The sequence below is a fragment of the Ictidomys tridecemlineatus genome, chromosome 13, assembly GCF_052094955.1.
Source record: "Ictidomys tridecemlineatus isolate mIctTri1 chromosome 13, mIctTri1.hap1, whole genome shotgun sequence".
Lineage (NCBI taxonomy): Eukaryota > Metazoa > Chordata > Mammalia > Rodentia > Sciuridae > Ictidomys > Ictidomys tridecemlineatus.
In genome coordinates this window covers 17,810,805-17,835,564 of record NC_135489.1, presented here as the reverse complement: position 1 = coordinate 17,835,564, position 24,760 = coordinate 17,810,805, and the positions used below count along the sequence as shown (strand labels likewise).

The 24,760-nt window shown below is 34.7% G+C and overlaps 1 protein-coding gene across 6 annotated transcripts in view; it reads left to right on the top strand.

Annotated features, from left to right (window-relative positions):
- Positions 1-24,760, top strand: part of Wdr7 (WD repeat domain 7) — a 327,637-nt gene that overhangs the window by 193,539 nt on the left and 109,338 nt on the right. For all 6 annotated transcript variants that reach the window (XM_040272677.2, XM_078029968.1, XM_005323039.3 and 3 more), the window contains one exon: positions 2,190-2,411. In XM_040272677.2, coding sequence (XP_040128611.1) covers positions 2,190-2,411 — 222 coding nt within the window. The remainder of the gene's footprint in view (positions 1-2,189; positions 2,412-24,760) is intronic.

Here is a 24,760-nt window from a genome sequence, read left to right as displayed (position 1 = left end):
TACAGAATTATTTTATTTTTAATACCTCAGATGTCCTAGATAATTGTTAGTTTATTTGTAGGAAAGTATTGCAGCTAATTACATATTCCTTTTATTATTTATCAGAAAACATAGGCCAAAACAGTAATTTAAAGATGTTTCCAAATTTGAGAATCTAAAGAATAAGAAATTGCTGTGCTACTTTTAGAACAGTGGTAGGGGTGGGCACCTGACTTTATGCATGGACTAATCAGTCAGTGTCTTTTTTAGGACTTGCTTGCCTTTACTTCTTTCCTTGTTAACAAAGAGCTATCATCCTTTCAGATCTGAGTGATGATAAAAATTGCATACCAAAGAATTTCAGCATCTGTAGTGTTAATAGCCAATTGGGCAGTGTTATTATGAGACTATGCACATGCCAAACTTTAAATTACACCAAGTGATGTACTTGACAGCTAATTAAGATTTCATATTTTGGTCACTTAGCAGAGGGCACCTGTTACAATTCTTTCTATTAGTGTAGGGATAAAATGTACAAATGGCTGCTAGAAAGTACATTATTAGAACTTCCAAGTCTTAATTCCTTCCCCAGGAGTGGGAGTTAAGACAAGATTGAGGTAATTAAACAAAAGGAACATAGGGAAGGTGGGGGGCCAGGGCTGGAGGCGGAGCTCTCCAAATGCCCCTGTTGTTTAATTTCCTACAGGAAGCAGCCCATGTGTGCTTCTGTGCCCCCTCCCCCTTCAAGCAGTGGCCGTTGCAGAGGCTGCAGGCTGGGGTCAATGCCTTGCCTATTGATCAGTATCCCTGCAGTCCCCTGCTCCAGCAGCTGCTTCATTGGCTTCTTTCAGGGCCTGCTTCAGTACATTAGAATAGAAATCCATAACCAGAGCTGTGCTCATCCAAGCAAGGGAAGAAACTAAATTAAATGGTATAAAACAATCTTGGATCAGGAGTTTGTGCCAATTCATCTTGATCTAAGATGTCACACCGGGCTCTCTGTCTGAGCACCTGGGCTAGAGGCAGCCATAGTGAAAATAGATGGAGCTGCGATCATTCATTTGTCAGCTAAGGAGCAAGGCAGCGGTTAGCAATTCCCTTCTGCAGAGGTCAGCTGACAGAACAATCAGTGCAACTGCAGAATAGAGCTTTCCTTTGAACTATTGTTATGGAGCATGCTCTTGCTGAGACATGGGGGGAGGGGAGCTTGGTTTGCTTCCTGTTTCAAGAATACTATGTAAAGAGTAAAATATCTAGTACTGCAGTCCGTGAATCTAGATGCAGTACACTGAGCTCTTACTCCTGTGTCTGTTCTTGTACATAAATAAAGTTGGTCTTAAATGCATGTACTGAGATATAGATTATCAAACTGTTAAATATCACTTTGTCTAGAATTAAGGTCCTTTTAAACACAGAGGCAATGATTATTGATTTTTTTTTTCTTCTGAGTATGGTTAAGCTTTTAGGTATTATTTTTTTCCCCTCACTTTAGTTACCTTACCTATCACAGATCAGTGTCATACTTTGAATCTGTAATAGCATGTACTTGCTAATACTTGTTATTAACATTTCTTGTCTTTAAAAAACAAAAAATTTCATTGAGAGGGAGAAGTGATGCTCTGTGATGTCATTAGAAAATATTCTTGGTACGAATTAAATATTTTTAAACATTTTAATCTAGGGTTTTTATAAGAAATGTAATCGATGAAATATGATTTATCATGATGTTGGATGTTCTAAAATAATTTTTTAACATTGGAGAAGCACCACACATTGTGAAGCTGTCTACATGTAATCTAAAATATACTGTACAGAATTGCATAAATAAGGAAAATGGGTAATAACTAAAATTTTATATGAAAGAATTAGAATATTTTTAAGGATAAATCTATTCTTGGGGACATATTTAAATACTTGAAAATTTAATGATAAATTTCCTGAAGTAACTTAAAAAACAATAAAGTATGATACACAGATTCTCGATATCATACAGAAACTATTGCTGCAACCAGAGCCAATCTTTTTTTTGCATGATATCTACCATTTCTTTTTCTTAGACTTGAACTATCTTTTTGTCAGCATCTAGTTGTCCCAGTGCCATTTATTGAAAACACTATTCTTTCTTAAATGTCGCTGAAGGATGTATTTCTAATCATAATTTTTTTTTGTATTGATAAGCTTTTAATGTATATTTCTGTTGTGGTTTTTAGGTTGTTTATCAAGTATCCCACAAATGAAAAAAATTTCAACATCCTATGAGGAAAGACGGAAGCAAGCGACAGCTATTGTTTTACTAGGAGTAATAGGAGCTGAATTTGGTGCTGAAATTGAACCTCCTAAATTGTTGACCAGACCTCGAAGTTCTAGTCAAATTCCTGAAGGCTTTGGTTTGACTAGTGGAGGATCCAACTACTCACTGGCCAGACATACTTGTAAGTTTTTAAATTCCTAATGCCGATCTGTTGCTTTTTAATACATATTATTTGTCAAAAAATTTTTCAGAGTATTGAATATAACCTGAGGGTTAGCTCATCTAGAGTGCTTGCAGTGAAATTAGAAAGTGGTACAATCTGTTAGACATGTTGCTCTCTAGTTATAGTTACCTGAACTTCTTTTTAAAAATTGAAACATGGTCTTTTAAATGCTTTTGTTAAAATAACATATTTCTGAACTTTGTGTTTTTGCATTTTTGACCAAGATTCTTGCCAAAATTTATCCAAGCTAACTCCAAGTTAAAATTTCTAACTTCTGAAATGATTTCTAAACTATATAACTTTTCTTGCATCTGGTTTGAAAAGTTAGGGATGGTGTGGAACATTCTCCCCAAAGAAAAGTGTGAATGACGGATGATGAATTATGAATTACCTCTATAATTAAAAAAAAAAAATTCCCCAAGCTCAAAGGGCGTGTGTCACATAGCCACCCTGGGTTCTGTGCCAGGTATGTGAATGATAGATTAGGGTATTTTATAATGAGGTCTTTTAGTTCTTTACTCTTAGAACTCCTTTAGGTCAAGTCAAGGTGTGCCTACCATGTAGTGAATTGTGTCATATGTAAGCATCAAATGTAATTCCACTAATCACATCACAAGATATTCTTTGTAGAAAACAACTCAATATATTCTTTAGGGGGTTTTATCTTGAAACAAGGGGGAAAGGTGAATGCTATTTTGTTAGTTATGGCAGCAGAACACTTCACTGGATCATTAAATTATAGTTTTGCTGTAAAACTGAGAATCATGTTAGTTGCTTTTATTATGCAAGCTTTTCAGTTGACTTAACTGTCCCTTCTGCTATTCCTGTAGCAAATCGCCATTTTTGTTGCTCATGCTTTCACTATTATGCAAATTGCTATGTTCAGGGGCCCAGTTGAAGAGAGCTAAATGACTAATGTGTGCTATAACATTATAGTTGTGCTATAACAATGCATATAACAAATGTGCTATAACAATATAATAAAACACCATTTTATTTTCTATCTTCTCATTTGATTTTCAAAATAGGCTTTTATGACTTTTTCAAAGTTGCTCAGCCAAAAAGTGGTGAAATCTGAACTTGAATTCTAGCTTCTTGTGATCTGAAAACTTATGCCTCTTCCATTCTCAACTTGGCATGTCTCCTTCCCTGTCCTGCGGAGGACTTCGTAATGTGGGTCCTCACTTCTCAATTCTAGCCTGTTCAACTTTTCTTGAGTTCAGATTCACTGCTTTCTGTTAATAAGGCCCTGATCAAATCTCATAACCTCTACAAAGGAGTCTTTTAATTAGGCTTACTTATTATCTGTGTCATTGCAGACAGCCCAAGGCATACATTATAATCTTGGAGTTAGAGTATTAGAGGGTAACAAAACTTTTACGTGATATAGTCTGGTGATTTTCAAACTTTTTTGCTTTCAAACACCATCTCCCTAAAGAGTATCAAGGAATGACTATACTTTGCTCATTTTTTGTTGTTGTTGTTGATAGTTGAAACTTTTAATTGTAAGCTTGAACATTTGCAAAAGTTATAATTTTGACCACATTGATGTTTAAACTAGAATTCTTGTTCTTTTTAGTTTATTATTAAGCAGAAAATTTACCTTAACTATTTGATATCCATTATTATCCATTAAAAAAAACATGAACAAACTTTCCTTTAAATGTGAAAAATCTTACATCCTTTATTATTTTCCTTGAAGAGAAAATTTCTACCCTCAAAATTAACTACTTTGTCTTAATAACATTTGTGCTTTTAAAACTATTTCTTGAAAGTGAACATAAATCCCTACTTTCTTTGGAATTTTCCCATAGTCTCATATAAATATGCACATATAAATATAGGAACATAGTAGATTAATGAATTGCTGATTGAATTACTAGGCAGGTTAATTTACATTACCTTATCCTAGTTATGTAGACTACCACTGTTACCATCACTTTTCTATCTACCATTATCTTCACACAAAATTCTGGTATTCATGAATTTGCTTCTGGATATTTTTTAACTGTGATGATTCCATTTGCAAATAGTTGCTATTGCAACTCAAAAAAGAGGAAAGGTTAGGAGAAAAGAGATTTAAAAACCCATGATAGACTACAAAGACAAATATTTCAAAGATGTCCTGGGAATTAATAAAAGAATTGAAGGGCATTAGAACTGCCCTTTTGGCTGGGTGTAATTCCAGCAGCTGGGGAGGATGAGGCAAGAGGATTGCAAGTTTGAGGCCAGCCTCAGCAACTTAGCAAGGCCCTAAACAGCTTAACAAGACCCTGCCTCAAAATTTAAAAATAAATTAAAAAGGGGCTGGGGAATGTGGCTCAGTAGTTAAGCACACCCCTGGGTTCAATCCCTGGTATTTAAAAAAAAAGCCAGAACTGCTCTTTTGATTGTTAAAAAACAGGGAGCTGAAATACATGTGAAGGCGTCCCAAGGTGTGTTTGTAGCATGAAGGAAATCCTGGGCCAACCTATGCTATGGGGAGGGACTTCCACACTGTACCTCCTTGGCTTTTCTCAGTAAGGTAAATAAAGTTACCTGAACATATCTATCTACCTATCTATCTATCTTATCTATCTATCTATCTATCTATCTATCTATCTATCTATCTATCTATCTATCTATATGAGGGATTTAACCTAGGGGTGCTTTACCACCAAGCAACATCCCCAGTCCCACCTCCCTTTTTAGAAAATTTTTATTTTGAGACAGAATCTCACTAAATTGCTTAGGGCCTCTGTAAGTTACTGAGGCTAGCCTTGAACTTGCGATTCTCCTGCCTCAGCCTCTCAAATTGCTGCGATTACAGGTGGGTGCCTCCACAGCTGACACCTGAACATTTTAAAGAGCTAAATGATTCCTTGAGAATCTTGGATTAATAGTCTAGATATGGAAATGAAACAAGGCAATGCTTCTTAGCAAATTGTATTCATGATTATTTCTTTGAAAGAGAGATTCTGAGAGGTTTCTAGCAAGCAAGGAGTAGTGCATCAATGAAATGAATGTTATAGTACCTATTACAGTCAATTAAAATATCTTTGATACCTCTTTTCTTATGCTTATTCTATTTTATTTCAATAACATAGTATCTTAAAGGTAATCATAGATTGGCTTTTCTCTTCCTTCCCATTACTCTGTTTTTTTTTTTTTTTTTTTTTTTTTAATTCAGTGGCTTACCTTCATTGGTAGTAGCTTTGCCTCCCACAGGGAGTTTGGGGACCTTTCTTTCTTTCTTTTTTTTTTTTTTTTAATTTTTTTTCAGTTTAAATCTTGTACTCCTGATTGGAAGCAGTCATGTGTATGCTGCCCACTGTGTTTTACTCAGCTCTTTTCAGTCAGTCATGTGTTGTATTAACCTGTTATAATTAATGCTCACCTGCCAGAAGCTCAGCAGGTGCTGCCATGTTTGTTGATGTGGCATCTGGAATGCACTGCTACCACTACATGTTTACTCTTTATGGCATCGTATTGAATGAGATAACAGTTAGTATCCTAAGTTTGAGATAAGACCATTAAGATACACTATTTGATGATCTTTAATTGTTAACATAGTTAGAGGTGTAGATAGTGAGTTCTACCTTCCTCACAGAGCTATTCTGTGAAGACTCATCATTTTTCACATGGTCAAATCCAAGTTGTCCACATTGATGGGAGGAAAAAATGACAGTGATACATAATTCAAAAGTCACTTAGTTTTTTAATGCACTCTATATTTAGATTGAGCCTAGATAAATTTTCTTTAGGACTTAAACTTTACACATTGAAGTCATAAAAAAAGCTGAAAGAACCCTGAAGTTAACAAGAGGTGTATATTATGCTACTCTGTTAACTCATGTCCTTTGGGGAAGCTAGCCATCCCTCTGAGTTACAGTATCTTCTCATAAAATAATTGATAGAAAATATTTTGACTTTAGAGAACCTGTTTTAGTTTCTGTTTCTGAAGTTGAAATACAAAACATCCCAGGAAGTTTACCTCCTTCATCTCCTTCCCATTTTTCTGTCTGGGGAGGGGTGGATATTTCCTTGTTTCACATCAAATGAATTCATTTTTATTCCAATCCACAAATGAAACATTAGTAGGGTATTTCAGAATACTATTTATAGTTTTAAACTTATAGGTCTTTTGGTTCATTTGTTCATTTGGCCTCTTCTTCTCATTTTATAATTGTAGAATTATGCTGGCACATCTGTAGTAAATTCCATTTTGATCTCTCATTAGCTTTTTGACTTTGGGCAAATGTCATAAGTCATTTCCCCAGGCAGCAGACTTGGAGACAGATTTGTGTGAGTATTCCCAGGATCAATAGCTTGAGGGGAATGAAAGAAGTAGGATTGGACAGGGGAGAAGTTGATCTGAGTTTTAGTTGCATACAAAACCTCAGTTAATCTTGGAGACTGGGATAACCCTTTGGGCTTACCCCAATTTGAGCCTCAATTGGGACTTGGGGCTCAACTTTACTATCCCCATGTCAGACAGTCACTGGATCAGGGTGCCCTGAGAAGGAACCGACCTTGGGTAAGACAGCCTTTCTTTTCCTGCTGCAAAGCCAGACATAGACTCAGCTGAGACTCGCCAGACACTAACACCCCCAGACTTTGGGAACATAAGTCCTTCTGGAGGGGGAGAGGTGGACTGCCTCCCCAGCTTCTGTGGGAACTTGTGGCTGCTTTGCATGTTCCAGTTCATCTTTCTGTCATAGCAGAAATGGACTGGGAAGGCACCACCATTTATATAGGTTCCTTTTAATTAACACTCTGCGCATATCTTTCATTAACTTTCAAGACAGAAATTTTTATCACACATCTGACAAAATATGAGACCCATCAATGACAGTTGAGTTGTGACAATTTACCACCAGGCATTTAGCTATGCCCTTTACATGTGCTATCTTATTTAATCTTGGTGCTTTCAAATAAGTACTATTTCTGTTCCTGATTATCAGAGGAGGAAATGGAAGCTTTGCTTGGTACTACTGCACATATTTACTAAAGATTTGTGAAATAGGATTAAATTTCCCTTGTGTAGACAATAAGTTGAGGCCTTAGACTATTTTTATTTTTCAGATTATACTGCTAAAAAGTAACCAAGCATGAACTTGGACACCTGGGTTTCAACTCTAGAGCAGCATTTTTGCCATTTCACACAGCTTTCCTATGTCTTAGACACATAGGCTTCCAAAGTGCTGCTTCAAAAGAGAGGGCGATCAGGACATGCCTTATCACCCGTAAATACGAGCATCTGTTGAATCTTTCATTTAGGGATGTGCCGATGCTGAGGAGACACAAACACATAGAAAATCCATTCCTCTGAACTTTGGAAATGGCTTTCATCTGTGGCATAAAATACTTAAATGAGAGAAAATGAATTTCCCCCCATAGTGGATATTTAGAAACAGTCTAATGTGAGGATTCTTCAGCTGACTAGGTACATTGTCTTACTGACATTGCATTGAAAATGCCACACTTATGTGCTTCATGTTTTGTTCTGGGAAAAGGCTCCACAGAGTCCATTAAGTTCTCAAAAGAAAGTCATTAAAAGAAAAACGAATAAGAGTCACTATAAAAGTTTGTCAAATAATTGCTTATCAGTTATTATGATTTTAAAAACTAACAGAGAGCTACATCTCTCTTGATTAGTTGAGCTCAGTACCACCAAATGGAAGCATCAATTAGATGCTGCCTAAGGGATATTTTATTTTTATGAATCTGTATTTAGACTTATATTTGTTCTGAGGCTCTCTGTGTTTGATTTTGTTTTGTCATAGCTTACTTTGTGAAAATATTTTCCCCCAACTCCCTGTACTTTCTAATCATACATATTTTGCCTAATTATTAGTTAATGTAGGTTGAGATTGATTTTACAATGAATTTATTTCCTAAGTTTTATTTAGCTGTTTAAATTAGAATAAAGTTAAGCCAAATCCCCAGTACATGGTGTATGTAATTGTGTGGGGGGGGTTTTGTTTGTTGGTTGGTTGGTGAAGCTGGGATTCAAGCTGAGGGCTTTGTAGGTGCTAGGCAAGTGAGCTACATCCCCCATCCCCAGTCATCATAGATTTGATCAGCAAGATTAGGACAAAGTCAGTGATAGTTTCAAGTTATGAAGAAAGTAGGAACAGTGACAAGAAGAGTAGATACTTTTTTCCATAAGCAATGGCAAGAGAATAGACATCTTCATTGTGTTGCTGAGATGCCACTGTGTCTCTTTTTCTTCACATTTCCAACCTGGCCTTCCTGGTACTCAGCAGGAATGGGACTTCCTATCTGGCTCCTTCCTTCTCTCCCTGCTTTGTTCCTTCTTCTTCTCAGCCAGCTAGCTTAGCATTCCATTTGTAATTTTATTTTGGAAAACCATCCCAGTACTAGGTGCCACTTTCCTGGCCTTGCCATAACATCTTCTGAGTTTAGACAGTGATTCTCCACTCTGGCTAGGCACTCGAGTCATGAACAGGTGTGTGAGTGAGATTCACAAGGGTTATTTTTAAAACTTCATATGTAATTTTGATATGTAGCCAGAATAGAGAGGTTCTATTAGATGGAATAGTAGAAGATGGAGTGTTTTATGGTAGTTCTGATCATTAAACTACTTTAATGCATGGATTGTACATTTTTGTTATATTCTCAAGTGGAAGAGATAATGGGAACTAATCAGAATAAATAAATGACATTTTTACTACTCTCAGATAATTTCTTAGGTAACTCAGACTTTCTATTGCGATTTCATGACTTGGTGCAGGTGATGGTTGCCATCATGACTTAAGAGGTGTGTGACCTTAAATATTCTGTGACCACAAAACTATTTCCTTAACTAGGAAACAGGAATAATCTTGGCACCTGCCTCAGAGTTACTGTGAGGATTAGGTAACCAGTGTGTGTAAAATACTTAGAAAAATGCCTCACACATAAGTGCTTTATAGATGTTGTCATTGTTGTTTCTAGAAATGCTTGCAGAGTAGGGAAAAGGAATGGCTCTTTAAAAATGTATAGGTACTGCTTTTAAAACCTTCCTAAGACCCTTATGAGTAGGTTTTATTACCAACATTTTGTATATAAGTGAACTGATACTCATAAAATTATGTAACTGCTTTCAGGGTTATCTGCCTCGTAAGATATTGAATCCAGATGTGTTTCTCCCAAAGCTCATGACTTTCTTTTCCTATTAATTCCCACTGTTTGTGGAACAGCACTTTAGTTCTCAAAGGGTTTATGTAAAAATACACTTTTCTTTGGTCACATTATTGTTTAAAGAAAACCTTAAGTATGTTTATAATTTTTTCATTTATATTTGGATGAATTTCTATGTTTATTGCCTTCTCATTTTAACCACATCAGCATACTAACTTAAGATCAAATAGAAGTTTTGACTCATTTTGTTTTAAACTTGTAAATAATTTATGTTGCATAACATCTTTATCATTTTTAACTGCATTCTGACACTTGCATTATATACTCTAACTGTCCTGATGATGTAACCTCATCCGTGTTTTCTAAAAATAACTTTAATTTGCTCTCATTTTTTGTTAATTCACTATACTGTATGGGCTTTTGATTCCTTTTCCATAAAATGACTAAGTTGGACAAGGTTATTTCTAAGGTCACTTCCACCTAAAATAATAGAGTTCTATGAAATTATTAATGTGATATATTATTATCCTAAATAGAGTGCTTATATTTATTGATGCTATTGGAACTTGCCCAGCCTATTTTGATTGCTTTATACCAGATATTCCCTATGTTTTTGCATGTGTTTGAAGCTATGTAACTTTAAAGCATTTTTCCACCCTCCCTCCATAAGACTTAGTTCAGCTCCCTAAGTAATGTCTATTTCTAAATAATTTGTTCTCCACCCATCTCCAGATTCATGGACTTTTGTTAATGTTGAATATGGTTGTACTGTATTCCATTCAGCATAGATCAACAAACCATGGCTATAGACCAAACCTGGCCTCCTATATGTTTTTGCAAATAAAATTTTATTGGAATACAGCCATACCCACCTATTTGCATAGTATCTCTGACTGTTTCACTGTGCATCATCACAGTTGAATAGTTGCTATAGCAATTGTATGGATGGCAAAGTAAGAAATATTACTGTCTAGCTATTTATAGAAAAAAAAAGTACAACTATCATCATTTAAAAAACTTGCTGGTGTTCCCTTCTTGCCCTTTAGTTTACAAAAGAACTTTGAAATGACTTTAATAAAAAGATTTCAGTATGTAAATATAACAGCCATGGTGAACTATATCCTTATAGGAATCTTAAGGATATAAAACAAAGGTTTATAACAGTTTTTGTTCTAAAATGTGACGTAACATTGGTGTATGACTCTTTTTTCCAACCACCTAATGTATATATTAGCTACTTTGGTTAAGTTTTCAATTTCAATTTAATTTTCAAGTGTCTTGATTTCTTGTCACTTGTGCTTGAGAAGTAGATTTAATGGCAGGCTTTAGCATTGTATTGTCAGTGAACACCCCCCACCACCACCACCACACACACACCACATGTAGGACATTGCTAATTCTAGTTTTAAAATAACCTTGATCTGATGTTTTCTTGACAGCGCTACAGAGTGATTTGGGGTACTTTACAAATGTTAGCTAATTTATTCCACCTTTTAACTCTTGAGATAGGCTAACTTTTTTATTATTACCTATGTATTTCTGTGGGAATATAAAATATGTAGGGATGAACTTGACAAATTATATCTAAGATTTATAGAAAAAACTTGAGATCTTACTGGAAGAGATCTTAAAAGACACAGATAAATAGCAAGATACACATTTTTTATGAGAGCAGCATATAATACCATAAGGATATCTCTGATTCATCTACACCAACAAAACACCAGTAGTGTCTCTGTCGTTATTGTTTTCATAAATAAACTTTACGTACTGATTTTCAAATGCATATGAGAGAGCAGTAGAGGAGAAGAATCTGTGGCATCCATTGCTAAAGAAGATGAACAAGAGAGAGAGATTACATTTACCTCATATCAAAAGCTGTTATGAATTTATAGTTGTTAATACAGTATTAACTTGGTGCAGGAGAGACCAGAAGATTCACGAAACAAAATAGCAGAGAGGATTGCATACATACAGAAGAATTTGATTGTTCTTATATCTAGCATTACAGATCAGTGAAATAAAGGATAAACTGCTTAATAAATGGTATGATTACCATTTGCTAACATAAGAAAAAATAACAAAATTGGATTCCTAATATTCATCACCCCCCAAAACCAATCCATGTGGATTTAAAGACTTATACATGAAAGATGAAAGCCTTTCAAAACTTTATAAAGATGATATGGGGAAATATGACCTAAGAAAGGTAAAGATTCCATAAACAGTTGATAGAAAGTCAAAGTTTTAAACTTATGTTAATTCAAACTACCTTAAAGCAAGTGAGAAGTGAAGCCAAAGAGAGAAAAAAGTATTTATAACACAGGTAACTGACAAGAAAGGGTTAAACACCTTTATATAATTAACTTACAGTAAGCAAATGATAAATGCATAGGAGAGAAGAGGGTAAAGGTTGAGAAAAAGTACTTCTTAGAAAGGAAAGGAGTGGCTGATAAAATTGAAAAGGTGCTAAGCCTACTTATCAGGAAAATGCAAATTAAAAGCATGGAGCACTATTATTTCTCACCTGCATCAAATTTTAGTGAGATGTTTGAACCAGAACTGTTTTTACACTGAGTGAAAGTTGGCTTAATAACCTCAGAAAATAGTTGCCTCTACTTTCTTGTGAGCCTGCCCCATGCCATGTCTAGAGAAACCCATGTGTGACCCATGCAACATATACATGCATGTTCCTAGCAAACATGCAAATGTATACTTATATATATGTCAGTAGGATTCCAAGCTTAAAAATGAATGGTTAAAGAATGAAACATTGTCTTTATGAAGTTTAAAAGCATTTAAAATTTAATGATTCCATTTTTACTAAGATAAGCATACATGTTAAGAAAAGAAAAGCCAGTGACCTAGGAAATAGTAATGAGTCTCTCAGTTACAAATAAGGAAAGGGAAGAATATTGAATAAACAATAAATAAAATTTGAGGTAACAAGTGTGAACTCATGGCTTTTGGTAAACAGAGAGAGAAAGAGAAATACATATAGATACAATCAGGTACACTGATTAGTATGTTTATGTGGGTTCCCTAGCTCTGACATCTGAAAGGGCCTAAGAGTAACAACACAATGTCCATATCTAGAATTCCTTGGAGAAGTGGTTGATTCCAGGGCTGTGGCAGGGAAAGGAAAGATGAGTCTAGAAACTTGTGGTGTCAAAACACAAAGGAACAGGTTAAAAAGGATTGGTGCATGTCAGAGGGTCATGAGGTCAACCTGATGGTGCTTCCAATAGACAAAACTAGAAGAATTTGAGCAACAAAATAAATGATATGTTTTATGGAATTATAATCCATACCAATGTAAGTCAGTAAATAAATGTGGAAGAAGGGAGAGCTCTTACCAAAAAATCCCAGTTAGTAAATAGAGAAGGAGTGAGAAGGAATATAATATCTCTATCAGGTAAAGACTACAGTAGTAATTGTTGCAGATCATATCCACTTATGGATGCTGAAGTCAGTGTATTAATGTAGCCTTAAAATATCTTTTCCCAAGATATTTATCAATTACTAAGGGAAAATATATTCCTACACTATATTTGATTACCTTAACCAAGTGATTAGGGTTAACATTGCCAGTAGTAAGAGATATAGACATCATATTTCCCCTGAGATGATATACTGGGGAGGGCATAAAATCCCTTCTGTGGTAATTCTGACAAAAATAACATACCTGCGCTCTAGTCAAGAGAAAACATCAACAATCCCACCCAAGAGACATTTTACAAAATGTAATTTCTATAATTCTAAAATTACTCCAAAATAAAAATGGACTGGAGTTGTTGCTCAGTGGTAGAGCACTTGCCTGGCATGAGTGAGGCCCTGGGTTCAAATCTTAGCACCACATATAAATAAATTTAAAAAAGGTACATCAACAACTAAGAATACAAAAAATAAAAATAAAAAAATTTCTTTTTTTTATAGAGTTAGAAACATAAGCCCAATGATAGTATATGCCATTGCATTATTGAGTTTTAGAATAGAAAGATTTTCCACAATCACATTTATTCCATTGTTTCACATGTTTCTTACCTATCATTCTGTGTTTTAAAATGGTGTATTTTTTGTGGGGGAGTGATATTGGCCAAATTATACTGTTATAACGTGTGCAAGTACAAATATGTCACAATAAATCCCATCATTGCATACAATGATAATGCACCAATAAAAAAGGGGAAAAATAAATAAATAGGTGTATTTTTCCTAGGGTATTAAATGAAATAAAGTTGAGACAAAATGTCAGAGCAGATGTTTTTATTTTTATTTTATTACCAATGAATTTTATTACCAATTATAAGGAGAAATTAAAAAAATCTTTCCTACTATTGTCAAGGAAGTTTTAAAAATTCTTACATTAAAAGTATAATAAGGTGTTTCTAAGGTATTGCCCTAAACTTCAGGCATGTTTTGTTTCTCAGTTGTTTCTCTTCTGCATGTATCCCTTGCAATTGTTTTGTTCCTTGAAGGAACATGAAAGAAAGCTGCCAATGGAAATCAGGTCCCCATATAACATGCTTTTTATTTATTAACTTTTGTTTTGTATTTTACTATTTAAAAAAAAGATTCCATGGCTGGGGATGTAGCTTAGTAGTAGAACACGTGCCTAGCATGCACGAGGCCCTGGATTTCATCTCCAGCATCACCAAAAAAAGAAAAAAAGAAATCATTTTAGGTTATGCAGAATTGATCTTGTTTGTACCTAATATGAATATACCTAATGCTTTTTGTGATAACGATTTCTGACCATCATGTAAACCTTAAGAATAAATGAGTTTTTAATTTCCATTGAAATAAGTATTGGCATATGGATAAAGAAGTCATTTGGGAAATAATCCCTGAGAATTCAATATGTATTTTAAACTTTTAATTTGTATGTATGTTGGGGGGTGCATATGCGTGCACACATCAATCTGTTATTATGGGTTTTGCCCCAAACCTCTAGGTTTTCTACTTTAGGTAAATCGGATTAATCTCATGACTAATGAGTTATCTCTGAACTGAACTCATTGGACATATATAAAAAATAAATATCATTAATTTTGCAACTGGCACATTGAGCATTTTAGTAAATTTTTACTATCAGAAATTTCATCATGTCATCCATAGATTAAATTGGGCTGGGCACTTTAGAGAATTTTCATAGGATCTGAAATGTACTACTTCTCCATTTTGTGAAGAAAATGAGACACAGAATCTTCTTGAAAATCATCAAAGCCTTATAGATCAAGTAGTCTCTACCCAGAGCAGTTAAAGCAGTTCCTTTAAGATAGCATCATATTGTATCCTGAAACTTTTGATGGCAGAGGGGAAGAAAGGAGATACATACATCAAGAAACACAAACTACATCGGGTGTTTACACAGGGAAATTGGGAAATAAAAAGAATTTCTTAATAGTAGAAAGTGGTTAAGTATTATAAAATATATCAGAAAGAGACTCTTAAGCATCCAGAAATAGTGGGTGTAAATATATCACTATTAACTCATCTAGGGTGAGATAAAGTAAATAATGAAAGAACCAAAGACAGAGAAGGGACTTCTTGGAAGCTGAAATTAGACTTCTTCAAGGGGGCAGTGACTATTAGGGGAACACCCAGACCATGGGCGATGAAACTTGCCAAAGGACAGAGCCTAAAGTGGCATACTATTGGCTGAGAATGCGGGATGGGAGCTAGAGCTGCTCAGAAGCAGTCCCCTGTTGTTGAGGTGTCCCACTGGTCCAAGCTGGTCCACTGAAGCAGCCTGCCATGTCCCAAGGGCCAACCAGAGCTGCTTGGAGGAAAGTCTCTTTCTCCCGGTGGGCAGGGTTGAGCTCTGCTGACAAGCCTAATGGTCCTCTAGCTGGAAAAGGAGATTTACAGAGTCCTGGTCCAGTGTTACAAAGGAGGAGGAAACACATGGATTTGGAGATGTTATAAAATGTCACTGGACCAGGAGGAATCATTTATTCCAAATATGGTCTCATAAGGTGAGAACTTTTGATCACTACAATTTCATTTTCCCCTTGGTTCTTTATAATGCTGTTTATATTCTCCATAAGTTTTGAGCAAACCATAATGAAATTGTTCACTATTTTGTTTTTTTCTGAGAAGTACACTTATCACAGGTGCATAGTCTTGTAGCTACTGAAGGAGATAGGTTAAAACAGAAGGAAATAGGCCAGGCTTCAAAAAAAAAAAAAAAAATGAATTCTGCCTGTGTGTGTGGTAAGCACAACTAACCCCATTTTACATTTACAGATAAATAAATGATGGTTGGCAACTGGTTCCCCCAAATTTGCATTTCAATGGCCTAGTAATGTCCCATCACTTACTTCCTACTTCAGAGGGATGTTAGTGATAAGGAATAATTAATGATTTGTTAACAAGATCAGATCTTTGATTATAATGTACAATAGATGTACAAATTCTATATTTAACTTTTATTTGGCTTTTAATTGCTATGGATTTCTGGGCCTGCTACTAGGTACTTTATCAGACTGGAGAAATGGTTCCTATAATCTCTTATCCTCAGTCCCAGTGGACATTACAATGTATTTTCTCCAAAATAGAAAAGGCAGTCCAGTACCATTACATGTTGTAAAATGTTGCAGTGCCATCCATTTTAGCAGTGTTGTCAGGTCACTGGGACAGCATTCGGGAGTTAAGAAAGAATAAAAATGGCAAGCTGAGGATTTATTGGTGTTTTTGTGTTGAATGCTTTACAGAGAGAATACTATTGGCAGGTGGAAAATTCTTTGGACTTTTAAGCACTGGAAAAGAGTTTCAAGCCAAGAGAAGTAATGTATTAAGCTCAAGCTCATTTAAAATTCTACTTTGTTTGACTGACTGTCACATTACAGGGCAGTCTGCTCTGAATGTCTCCAGTGTGGGGTTCTGTGACCTCTCATTGCTTTGTGCAGCAGTTGGCTGTAGTGGAACAGGCCCCTCTGCTTCTGGGAAGAGAAGAGTTCTGGGCAGAAGCACAAGTCCTAAAATATTGATGCAGCCAGTCCTAAAGAATAGCAGTATTATATAGTTGTATGCAGTATGTCATTCAGTCTGTTTTCTTTGCCCAGAAATCATAATGCTGAACCTATAGGTTGTCAATCAAGTTAATTTTGGTAACTGTAGAGTTTGCTTTTGTGAGCACTAATATAGTGTATGTATATATAATTGTGCTTACTCAAAAATGTAAAATTTTTAAAATGCTCAACAAGATGGAAAAGTTAACCACTTTTCTTTAGTACCTTCTTTAAATCATATATCTAGTGACCTGAGTGCACACAGATGGAAGCCCTGTGTGATTAGTCCCTTTGAATGAATATGATGCAGATGAATTGGTCGTAAGGACTATGAAGTATCAGCTATTAGTTTGTGCCATATGAATTTACAGTTTTGAAAGTCAAAGATGGTTAAGTATTGGCAGTTTTACACAGCTCAGCCAAATAGTGAAGTATAAGCTGTGCTAGGATTTGAAAATGTACCAAGTCATTAAAGCAAATTATATAAACTAGAGCCCAAATTAACAACAACTGGACAGGTGACAGACAAAATGATGTTAAGAGAAGTAAAAGCTCATGAGTGATTTATTTATGGCTCAGTCCATGCTATAGTAATTAGCATAAGTGAGAAATGATATGGTATTGACTGAAAACATGTTGGTCAACAGATAACAATCTCTGAACAATGTGTTAGGATTATATAAATCCTTGCTGATTAATTCTTTCAAATTTGCTTATGAATTTGCCTTCCCGACACCTCACAATAATTGAGTTTTATTTCTGAACTCTGTTGCCTTCTGATTTTAAATATCAAGGTGATTGCCAATGGTGGTATTGTATTTAGTGCCTAGGGTGGTAACTGTTTGCTTTTATTTAAAACTTAATGAAAACCTTGCCAAAAATATTTAAAAGTACATCATACACTGTTAAGGTTATACATCTGTTTTAGTGTGTTTTAGTGTGTGTTGTCCTCCTGCCTCAGCCTCCCAACTTGCTGAGATTACAGGTGTGCACTGGCTATTTGGTACTTTTATATCCTGACATTTTCTAAAGGTGGTGTTTCATCAATATCTTTATATACAGTGAATGAAATTGTAATTAGTTTGATTATTTTTAATAATCTTCATTCTTGTGCAATGATGTTTTTATTTTTATTTTTTAGTCAAGCTATATAAAGTGAGTATCCATTAATAAAGCAACGATCAGTTGACATTTGTTTTTTCCATTTTTAGTGGAAATTGAATTTTAGGTTATTTTCTCAACAAAAAAAGACTAAAGACAGCAGGTGGCTCCCAGTGCCACCTCACTGGTAAGAAGTAGTCATTTTATTTTGTTATCCAGACATGAAATTATTTAAAAATATTGGTTGTGACCTAGTCTGACTCCAGCTAACGGTGGTCAACAATACATCTAAATTAAAATATGTCATCCAGAGGATTATTTACTGATTCACAGCTTTACATTTAAAGTACAGTTAAAGCAATGTTTATAAAGTTGATAAATTTGGAGAACAGTTTTATCTTGAATATAAAAATAATTAACTAGTTGTTAATGCAATGTATTTTTGGAAAAAAACCACAAAAAACCAAAAAAACCTCTGCCTTTAACATGGCTGTTGATTAAAATGTTTTGCCCTTAAATTTAATTGCCTCTGAATTCATTTTAAAGGTAGCCTGACTTGGGACAATGATTTTTTTTTTTTTGTAGCTTTTTTATTTAAAAAATGCTGTATGATTTTACCCTGGATATTATCAGACTTTTACAACTTCTGCCAATGTGTAGAGATTGACAGTCATTTTGGCTTTCCACATGAATAGATCAAGTAAGGAATATAGTTCATTCCTGAGAGAAAGAAAGAATCCAAGGAACTGCACTTTGTTCTCACTTAGAATTACTAATTGACTCTGTGTAAGTCTGTGTTCAAGTGCACCATCGTGCTGAGCAGACGTCCCTTTCAGATATTCTTTTCTTTAGCTTCTGTCTTCAGAATCTCCAGATAAACTACAGAACTTTTAAATATTGTATGTTTTATAGAGCAGTGAGAGAATGGGAGGAGATGAAGCAGATTGAAGTAAATATTAATATAAGTATTATGAATGCAAATTATTAAAGTGAAGTTATTTTCAAGTACAAGAACATATATAGATAGTCTCACAGACGTGTCTGTGACTTAGTGTGTAAAAGGCAGAACTTTGCTGAAGACTAAAAGCTAAAATGAAGCCTAAAATCTAGGGAATATCTTATCCTCCAAAGAAACAATGGAGGTATTCCTCCATTGTATTAGTTCCCCTTTTTAATTATAATAATTATTAGAAAATGTGTTAGAACTAACTACTTTTATTCTTTTATTTAGAGATGCAAGTGTTAGTGCCCTGAAGACTTACAGTTCATGAAATGTAGTCTGTTTTATTTTTAGTAGTAATGATAGCTAGTTGAAATTTTATTTAAATTTATTATGAAGTAAGCTATATATTAAACAGTTATAGAAGTGCTAAAAATGTTTAAAATGTCATCTGATGAGGCAGTACCTCAACACACGGTGACTCAATCCAGAGCAATTTATGTATTTATATAAATATTGTAAGTGAAGTGAAAAGACAATAATAACTGCAGTGGATGGAAATAGAAACATCAAATTTGCTTTGATTCAAGGATTTAAAATGATGTGAGAGGGAAATCATATCAACCTTAACCTCACTTTTGAATTATGCTAAGGAATTACATTGTTATTTTAAAAAGTGGTAAATAAAGGAAAGTAAGAATTTATACTGTTTTTTTAAAAATATGTATGTACTGCATGATTGAGGAGAGGAAATTCTCCTTCACAATTGTAATCTAGCCAATGAATGAAGGAGGGTTGATACAGTATCACTACTTGTCCCCCCAAAGGATTAGGAGACCTGGGCAGGATCTCCTAATATCCTCATAATGGAGGCAGCAAGCATTACACACTTCTCATGGAAGTGCGTAGAGCATCTAAGAAAGTCAGCACTTCAGACCTGAATCTGTTCAACCAAGTTATATGAACTCCAGAGGTCAGAACACTTCAAATATTGTCACAGAAACACAAGCAGCAGAATCCAGATTTTAGGAAACTCAATGAGATAAAGAACTGCCTGGGCAAAGGGATGTGAACTGTAGCTTAGGAGACAGATTTGGATTCTAATTGGAAGAGTCAAATGTAAATAAGTGAAGGAAAGAAAGAAAAAGGAGTGAAAGAGACAGTCAAGAGAGGGACAGTCAGATAAAAATGGGGGCATAAAGAACCAATGAAATGTTAAGGCTGACTGGTTATTTAACAATTTTTAGAAATTAATCATTTTTTAAAGATGTGATAATAAATGTTCCAATATTTTGGACATATATGCTGCAGTATTTTTAGGTAGGATTTGCTATAAAGTAATTCAGAGTGCTGGGGAAGTGGGTAAGGTAGAGATGAAGCAGGATGGGCCATGAGTGTAGTCAATGCAGTGCTTAATAAGTGGCTTCAGTCAAAATGGCTAAAGTCAGATAATGCATACTGCAAGGTTTATCACACAGAACTCTTCTTTCTGCTTTTGTTTATGTTTGTAATTTTACATAATGAAAAAAAAAAGATGTCTAAAGATGGAACTTCCTGTCTGTCCCACAAAATAGTGAACTCAGGCCAGTGGACTGAATTCAGATTGTGTAGGTGTATGGTAGAGCCAAGAATCTGCTTTCATTAAACTCGTCAGAAGATTATACACATCCGCCAGGATTAGAAATCTCTGAGCCAGATCATTCTAAGGTCCCTGCTAATTCTGAATTGTCTTGAGTCTGTATTTCTTTGAATGGCATAAATAAGAAGTGGCACAGAAACTTGGAGTGACCAGCAAATCTTGAAGTGACCAGCAAGCCTTGGTTTAAAAAAAAAAAATACTTGAAGTGACCAGTAAGTCTTGGTTTAAAAAATAAATAAAATTTGACTAAGACCTCGAAGGACAGGTAAAGTATGAATGAGTAATGTGAGTAGAATCCATTCATTCATCCCACAAATATTTTTTCAGTGCTTCCTTAATGCCAGACAATGTGTTCAGCGTTGGGGTATGAATGCCATATATTCTGCAGGCTGTGTATTACATTAAAGGGAATGCTGGCAGCTTTGGCTTCTTCAACTGCTCTGGCACCTGCTCTTTAGTTTGGAGTAAGCCATGATAACCTTTCCGATCCTTGGTCTTCTGATCTGCAAGATGAAAAATTTGGACCATTCTAGCTTTTCACTTTTATAAAAGTATGATGCATAAAGCTAGTTTGTTCTGTTCTTTAAGTATCTTCTTATTCCCTTTGGACTAGTATAACAAAAATACCTTATACTGGATAATTTATAAACAACAGAAATTTATTGCTCACTGTTTTGGAGGCTGGGAAGTCCAAGAGCAAGTTCTAGCAGATTTGGTGTATGATGAGGGCCAGTTTCTCGAAAATGGCTCTGTTTGCTATATCCTCACATGGTGCAAAGGATGGAACGAGCTCCCTCAGGCCTCTTCTGCACGGATGCTCATCCCATTAGTGCCCATGACCTCATGACCCACCAAAGGCCTTACCTCTCAATACCCTGGCCTTGGAGGTTAGGTCTCACCATATAAATTTTAGAGGAAAACAAATATTCAGATCATGGCATCTACATATGTGGACAGTGTTGTATGTGGAACAAAATGATTTCTTAAACTATCAGTAGCCATGAAATTTACTTGTTGCAGGGAAAGGGGTATGTTTCTCTTTTTCCTGCCTCTCTAATATAGTTCTGTAAATGTATATTTTAGTTCATACAATTATATTCTCTCCATAAACTGAAATAAGTCTGATGTTAAGCCCATTTACTGTCTTAGAATAGAATTTATCTTGCTCTCACATTTGATATACCCTCTACAGATTTCGAGAGAAAGAAAAATAGCATTGCTACCTCAGTTTAACTAGGACAGAATTAATAGTGGGAAGGCTGGGACACCAACTGTTATAATATTTGCCTGCCTCTTTCTGACTTATTTTCATGTTAGTGTACGTAGAGCAGCCCAATGAACAATTTCAGCCACCCACATAGGCTTTTCACTTTTCATACATCTTATAATAATTTCTGCACTTACCATATTGTTAATCCAGCAACTGTAAAGTGGGTTTTATCAGGAGGAAATAATGTGATGCATTTCATTTGCAGCATTACACATAAAATCCTTTTGTAGATAGTACCTTAAGTGTGGTACAGAACAGAGACTGACTTGTAAGTCTATATTGTACATAATATGCACAGAACAGAGGAGTTAGGTTACCCTTATTCTAGAAATATGAACAGCATGATCTAGAATAAGTTAGTTAAGGTTTCTGAGAAGCACTTTTTCTCATCCTCAAAATTGAAACTAAGGGCTGGGGTTGTTGTAGCTCAGTGGTAGAACGCTTGCCTAGCAAGTACAAGGCACAGGGTTCGACCCTCAGCACCACATAAAAATAAATAAATAAATAAATAAAGGTATTGTTTCCAACTATGACTAAAAAATATTTTTAAGAAATTGAAACTAGTATTATATTCATCACAGGATGTTTTCAGAGTCAAATGAAATGTCACTTGTAAACAGCATAGTACCTGCCACTTACCAGAAAGTAGACAACTTCCTTTCTTTCCTCTTTCCTTCCTTCCATTTTCATTTTGTTGGGTTTTCTTATTATTTGGTAAAAATACTCAATAGTATTTAAACTTAAGTATAAAATTAGGTTGAGCAATAAATATACCACTTATGGTAATTTCAAAATAATATTTGTATTTATTATGTTCACAGAATTAAAAACTTGGGACTTTATGGGTTAATCCTTCTATCAATTCAAGAAAAGGTCTTGCTCCTATCCTGTTTATCTCTTAGGTGAAGAAACTAGTACTCCTCGGTTTATACTGCCCCAGATCAAAGTGTTTTCAAACTGTAGGATTAGAATTTGAATCCAGATCTTAGTTTATAGCCCTCTACAATTATCCATAGATTTGTAGCCACCAGCAAGAGAGAAGGGTCACTTTTGTTGTCTAACTAGGAAGGGGCTAGGATTAAGGTGTGGAGTGGGGGGATACATCTAAATTGACTGGAGGACTTTAAGATAATACTCACAGAAATGTGTTCCCCTCTCTTATTGATACCTTCATGATGGCATTGTAAGACATGATTTGGTAATTTGTCATATTCCCTAAGTATGTTGAGATAGAAAAAAAGAAGCTGTTGTTCTAAGAGATACTGGCCTAGACATGAAATCATATGATTATGTCAAATGAAATCCCTACATGTTGTAAAGCCTTAAAATATTTTGACAACCTTTATTTTTCTTTATCACTCCTAGACAATTTAGGATATAGACATTTTTTATATGTTCTATATGTAAGAAGTAAATATCCTAGTATGTTGTTTCAGTTATGCTTAACTGTCAATGACAGCAGATTAACAGAGAAATATATTTCTCATTTTGCCTCACAGTATTCTTTCTTTCTTTATTGGAAGTGAAGGCTGTGTTATAGTACTTTTTAATCTAAATTTGATTATATAAAATAATTATCTAATGAAAATTAAGGCATATAGAGCTATTTTGAAAATTTAATAAAAAGGAGCTACATTTGAAGGAAAAACATTTTAAATATATTAAAACCATACACTAGCCAGTAAGGTATGAGGCAGCTAATTGCTTCCTGTTCCTTTTGAAATTACTCAACCTGAAAAAAGATAGCACTTATTGATTTACTGTGTAGTAACCGTCCCATTGTCTCTTCTTACGCCCCGCTCCACACACACACATGCACCTACATACACACCACACTTAGGTACACTGCAGTGGTGGAACTGTGTGTCTTGCCATTTCCTCTCATCAAATTTATGTAATAACAAAATCAGGATGGAATGTCTTCTTTCTTTGTAAAATGAAATGATATAAAATTATGAAAACACAAAATGATTGACAGTGTCATGTTAGGTTGAATGTATGACATGTTTGTTTGTATTAAAGCTCAAAAGAAAAGCAAGTTTCCAAAGGAAAAACAATTTTTTTTTTCTGATAACATAGTATCAATCTATTTATCTGCATATGTAACATTTTATCTATTTTACAGATGTGCATATATGGTATTAGAAGCAATGTCGAAACAACATTATTATATATTTTGATAATTTGTGCAAGTTACTATGAAGATTATGCAAATCAATTTGTACTCTCTAGTATAGTGTTTTGATTTATTTTAGGAGTGATCCACTAAACTAGAAAATGGGAATTTTATTCATATAATTTGTTGTGGTTTACTTTTGTATAGATTTTTCTCCTACTATTTGTGATTTTTCTATAAGCATCTGATTTTTATTTCCAATAGACTTTGAAATGCTGATTTTAATTGTCCTAAAGGAAAATCAGTAAAATTAGCAAAAGGTTCAGAAAGAAACAGATTTTATACAGCAAGCTGCTCTGAAAGACAATTACATGTAAACATACAGATTTCAGAAGTATAGTCGTATATGCATATTTATTTTTTTGTCTTAAATAAACACAGATTATTAATTAAAATTCTTAATTGTAATCTTGGTTGCTTCTAAAGCTCAGTCATCATGTTGTTGTATCTTGTACTTTATCTTGGAAGGATCACAGCATCTTTATTTACAGAAAAGAGAGTATCTTGTGATTGAAATGACCTTTTTTGGGTCATATTCTATGTTATTAGTTTATCGATGTATATTCTTTTGTTAAAAAATACATATAGCCCCAAATATTTCTTTGAAAATCTGTTTGTCCCCCATCTTGTTTAACATAGTGTCTATTCCTGTTTGGGATTTTTGTGGTGCTTCCTAGATGACTTTCTTTTAAACACCCTTGCCCCCTTGCTGTAGGAAGGCTACTGTTTACTGGTGAGTTCCCATTAACATAGCCACCACTCCTGGGTTAGATAATGGACTCAAAGGTTAAGAGCAGAGGATCTCAACAGCTCCAATCAGCAGGGCTTTTCCAGGGCTAATTACCTCTTTACTGCGCTGACTCTAATGTGACATGTTTATTGCCTTAACTAACAACTCATTAGCTTAGTTGATGTTTTTGTCAATATTAATTCGTTCATTTAAGCCAAGTCAAAGCTTAAACAAAGATGTCCAGACTGAGAAACGGGCAGCAGAGTGACTTTTGTTTGCTCATCTTTTTTTCCCCCTTGTTCAATTTCAATAA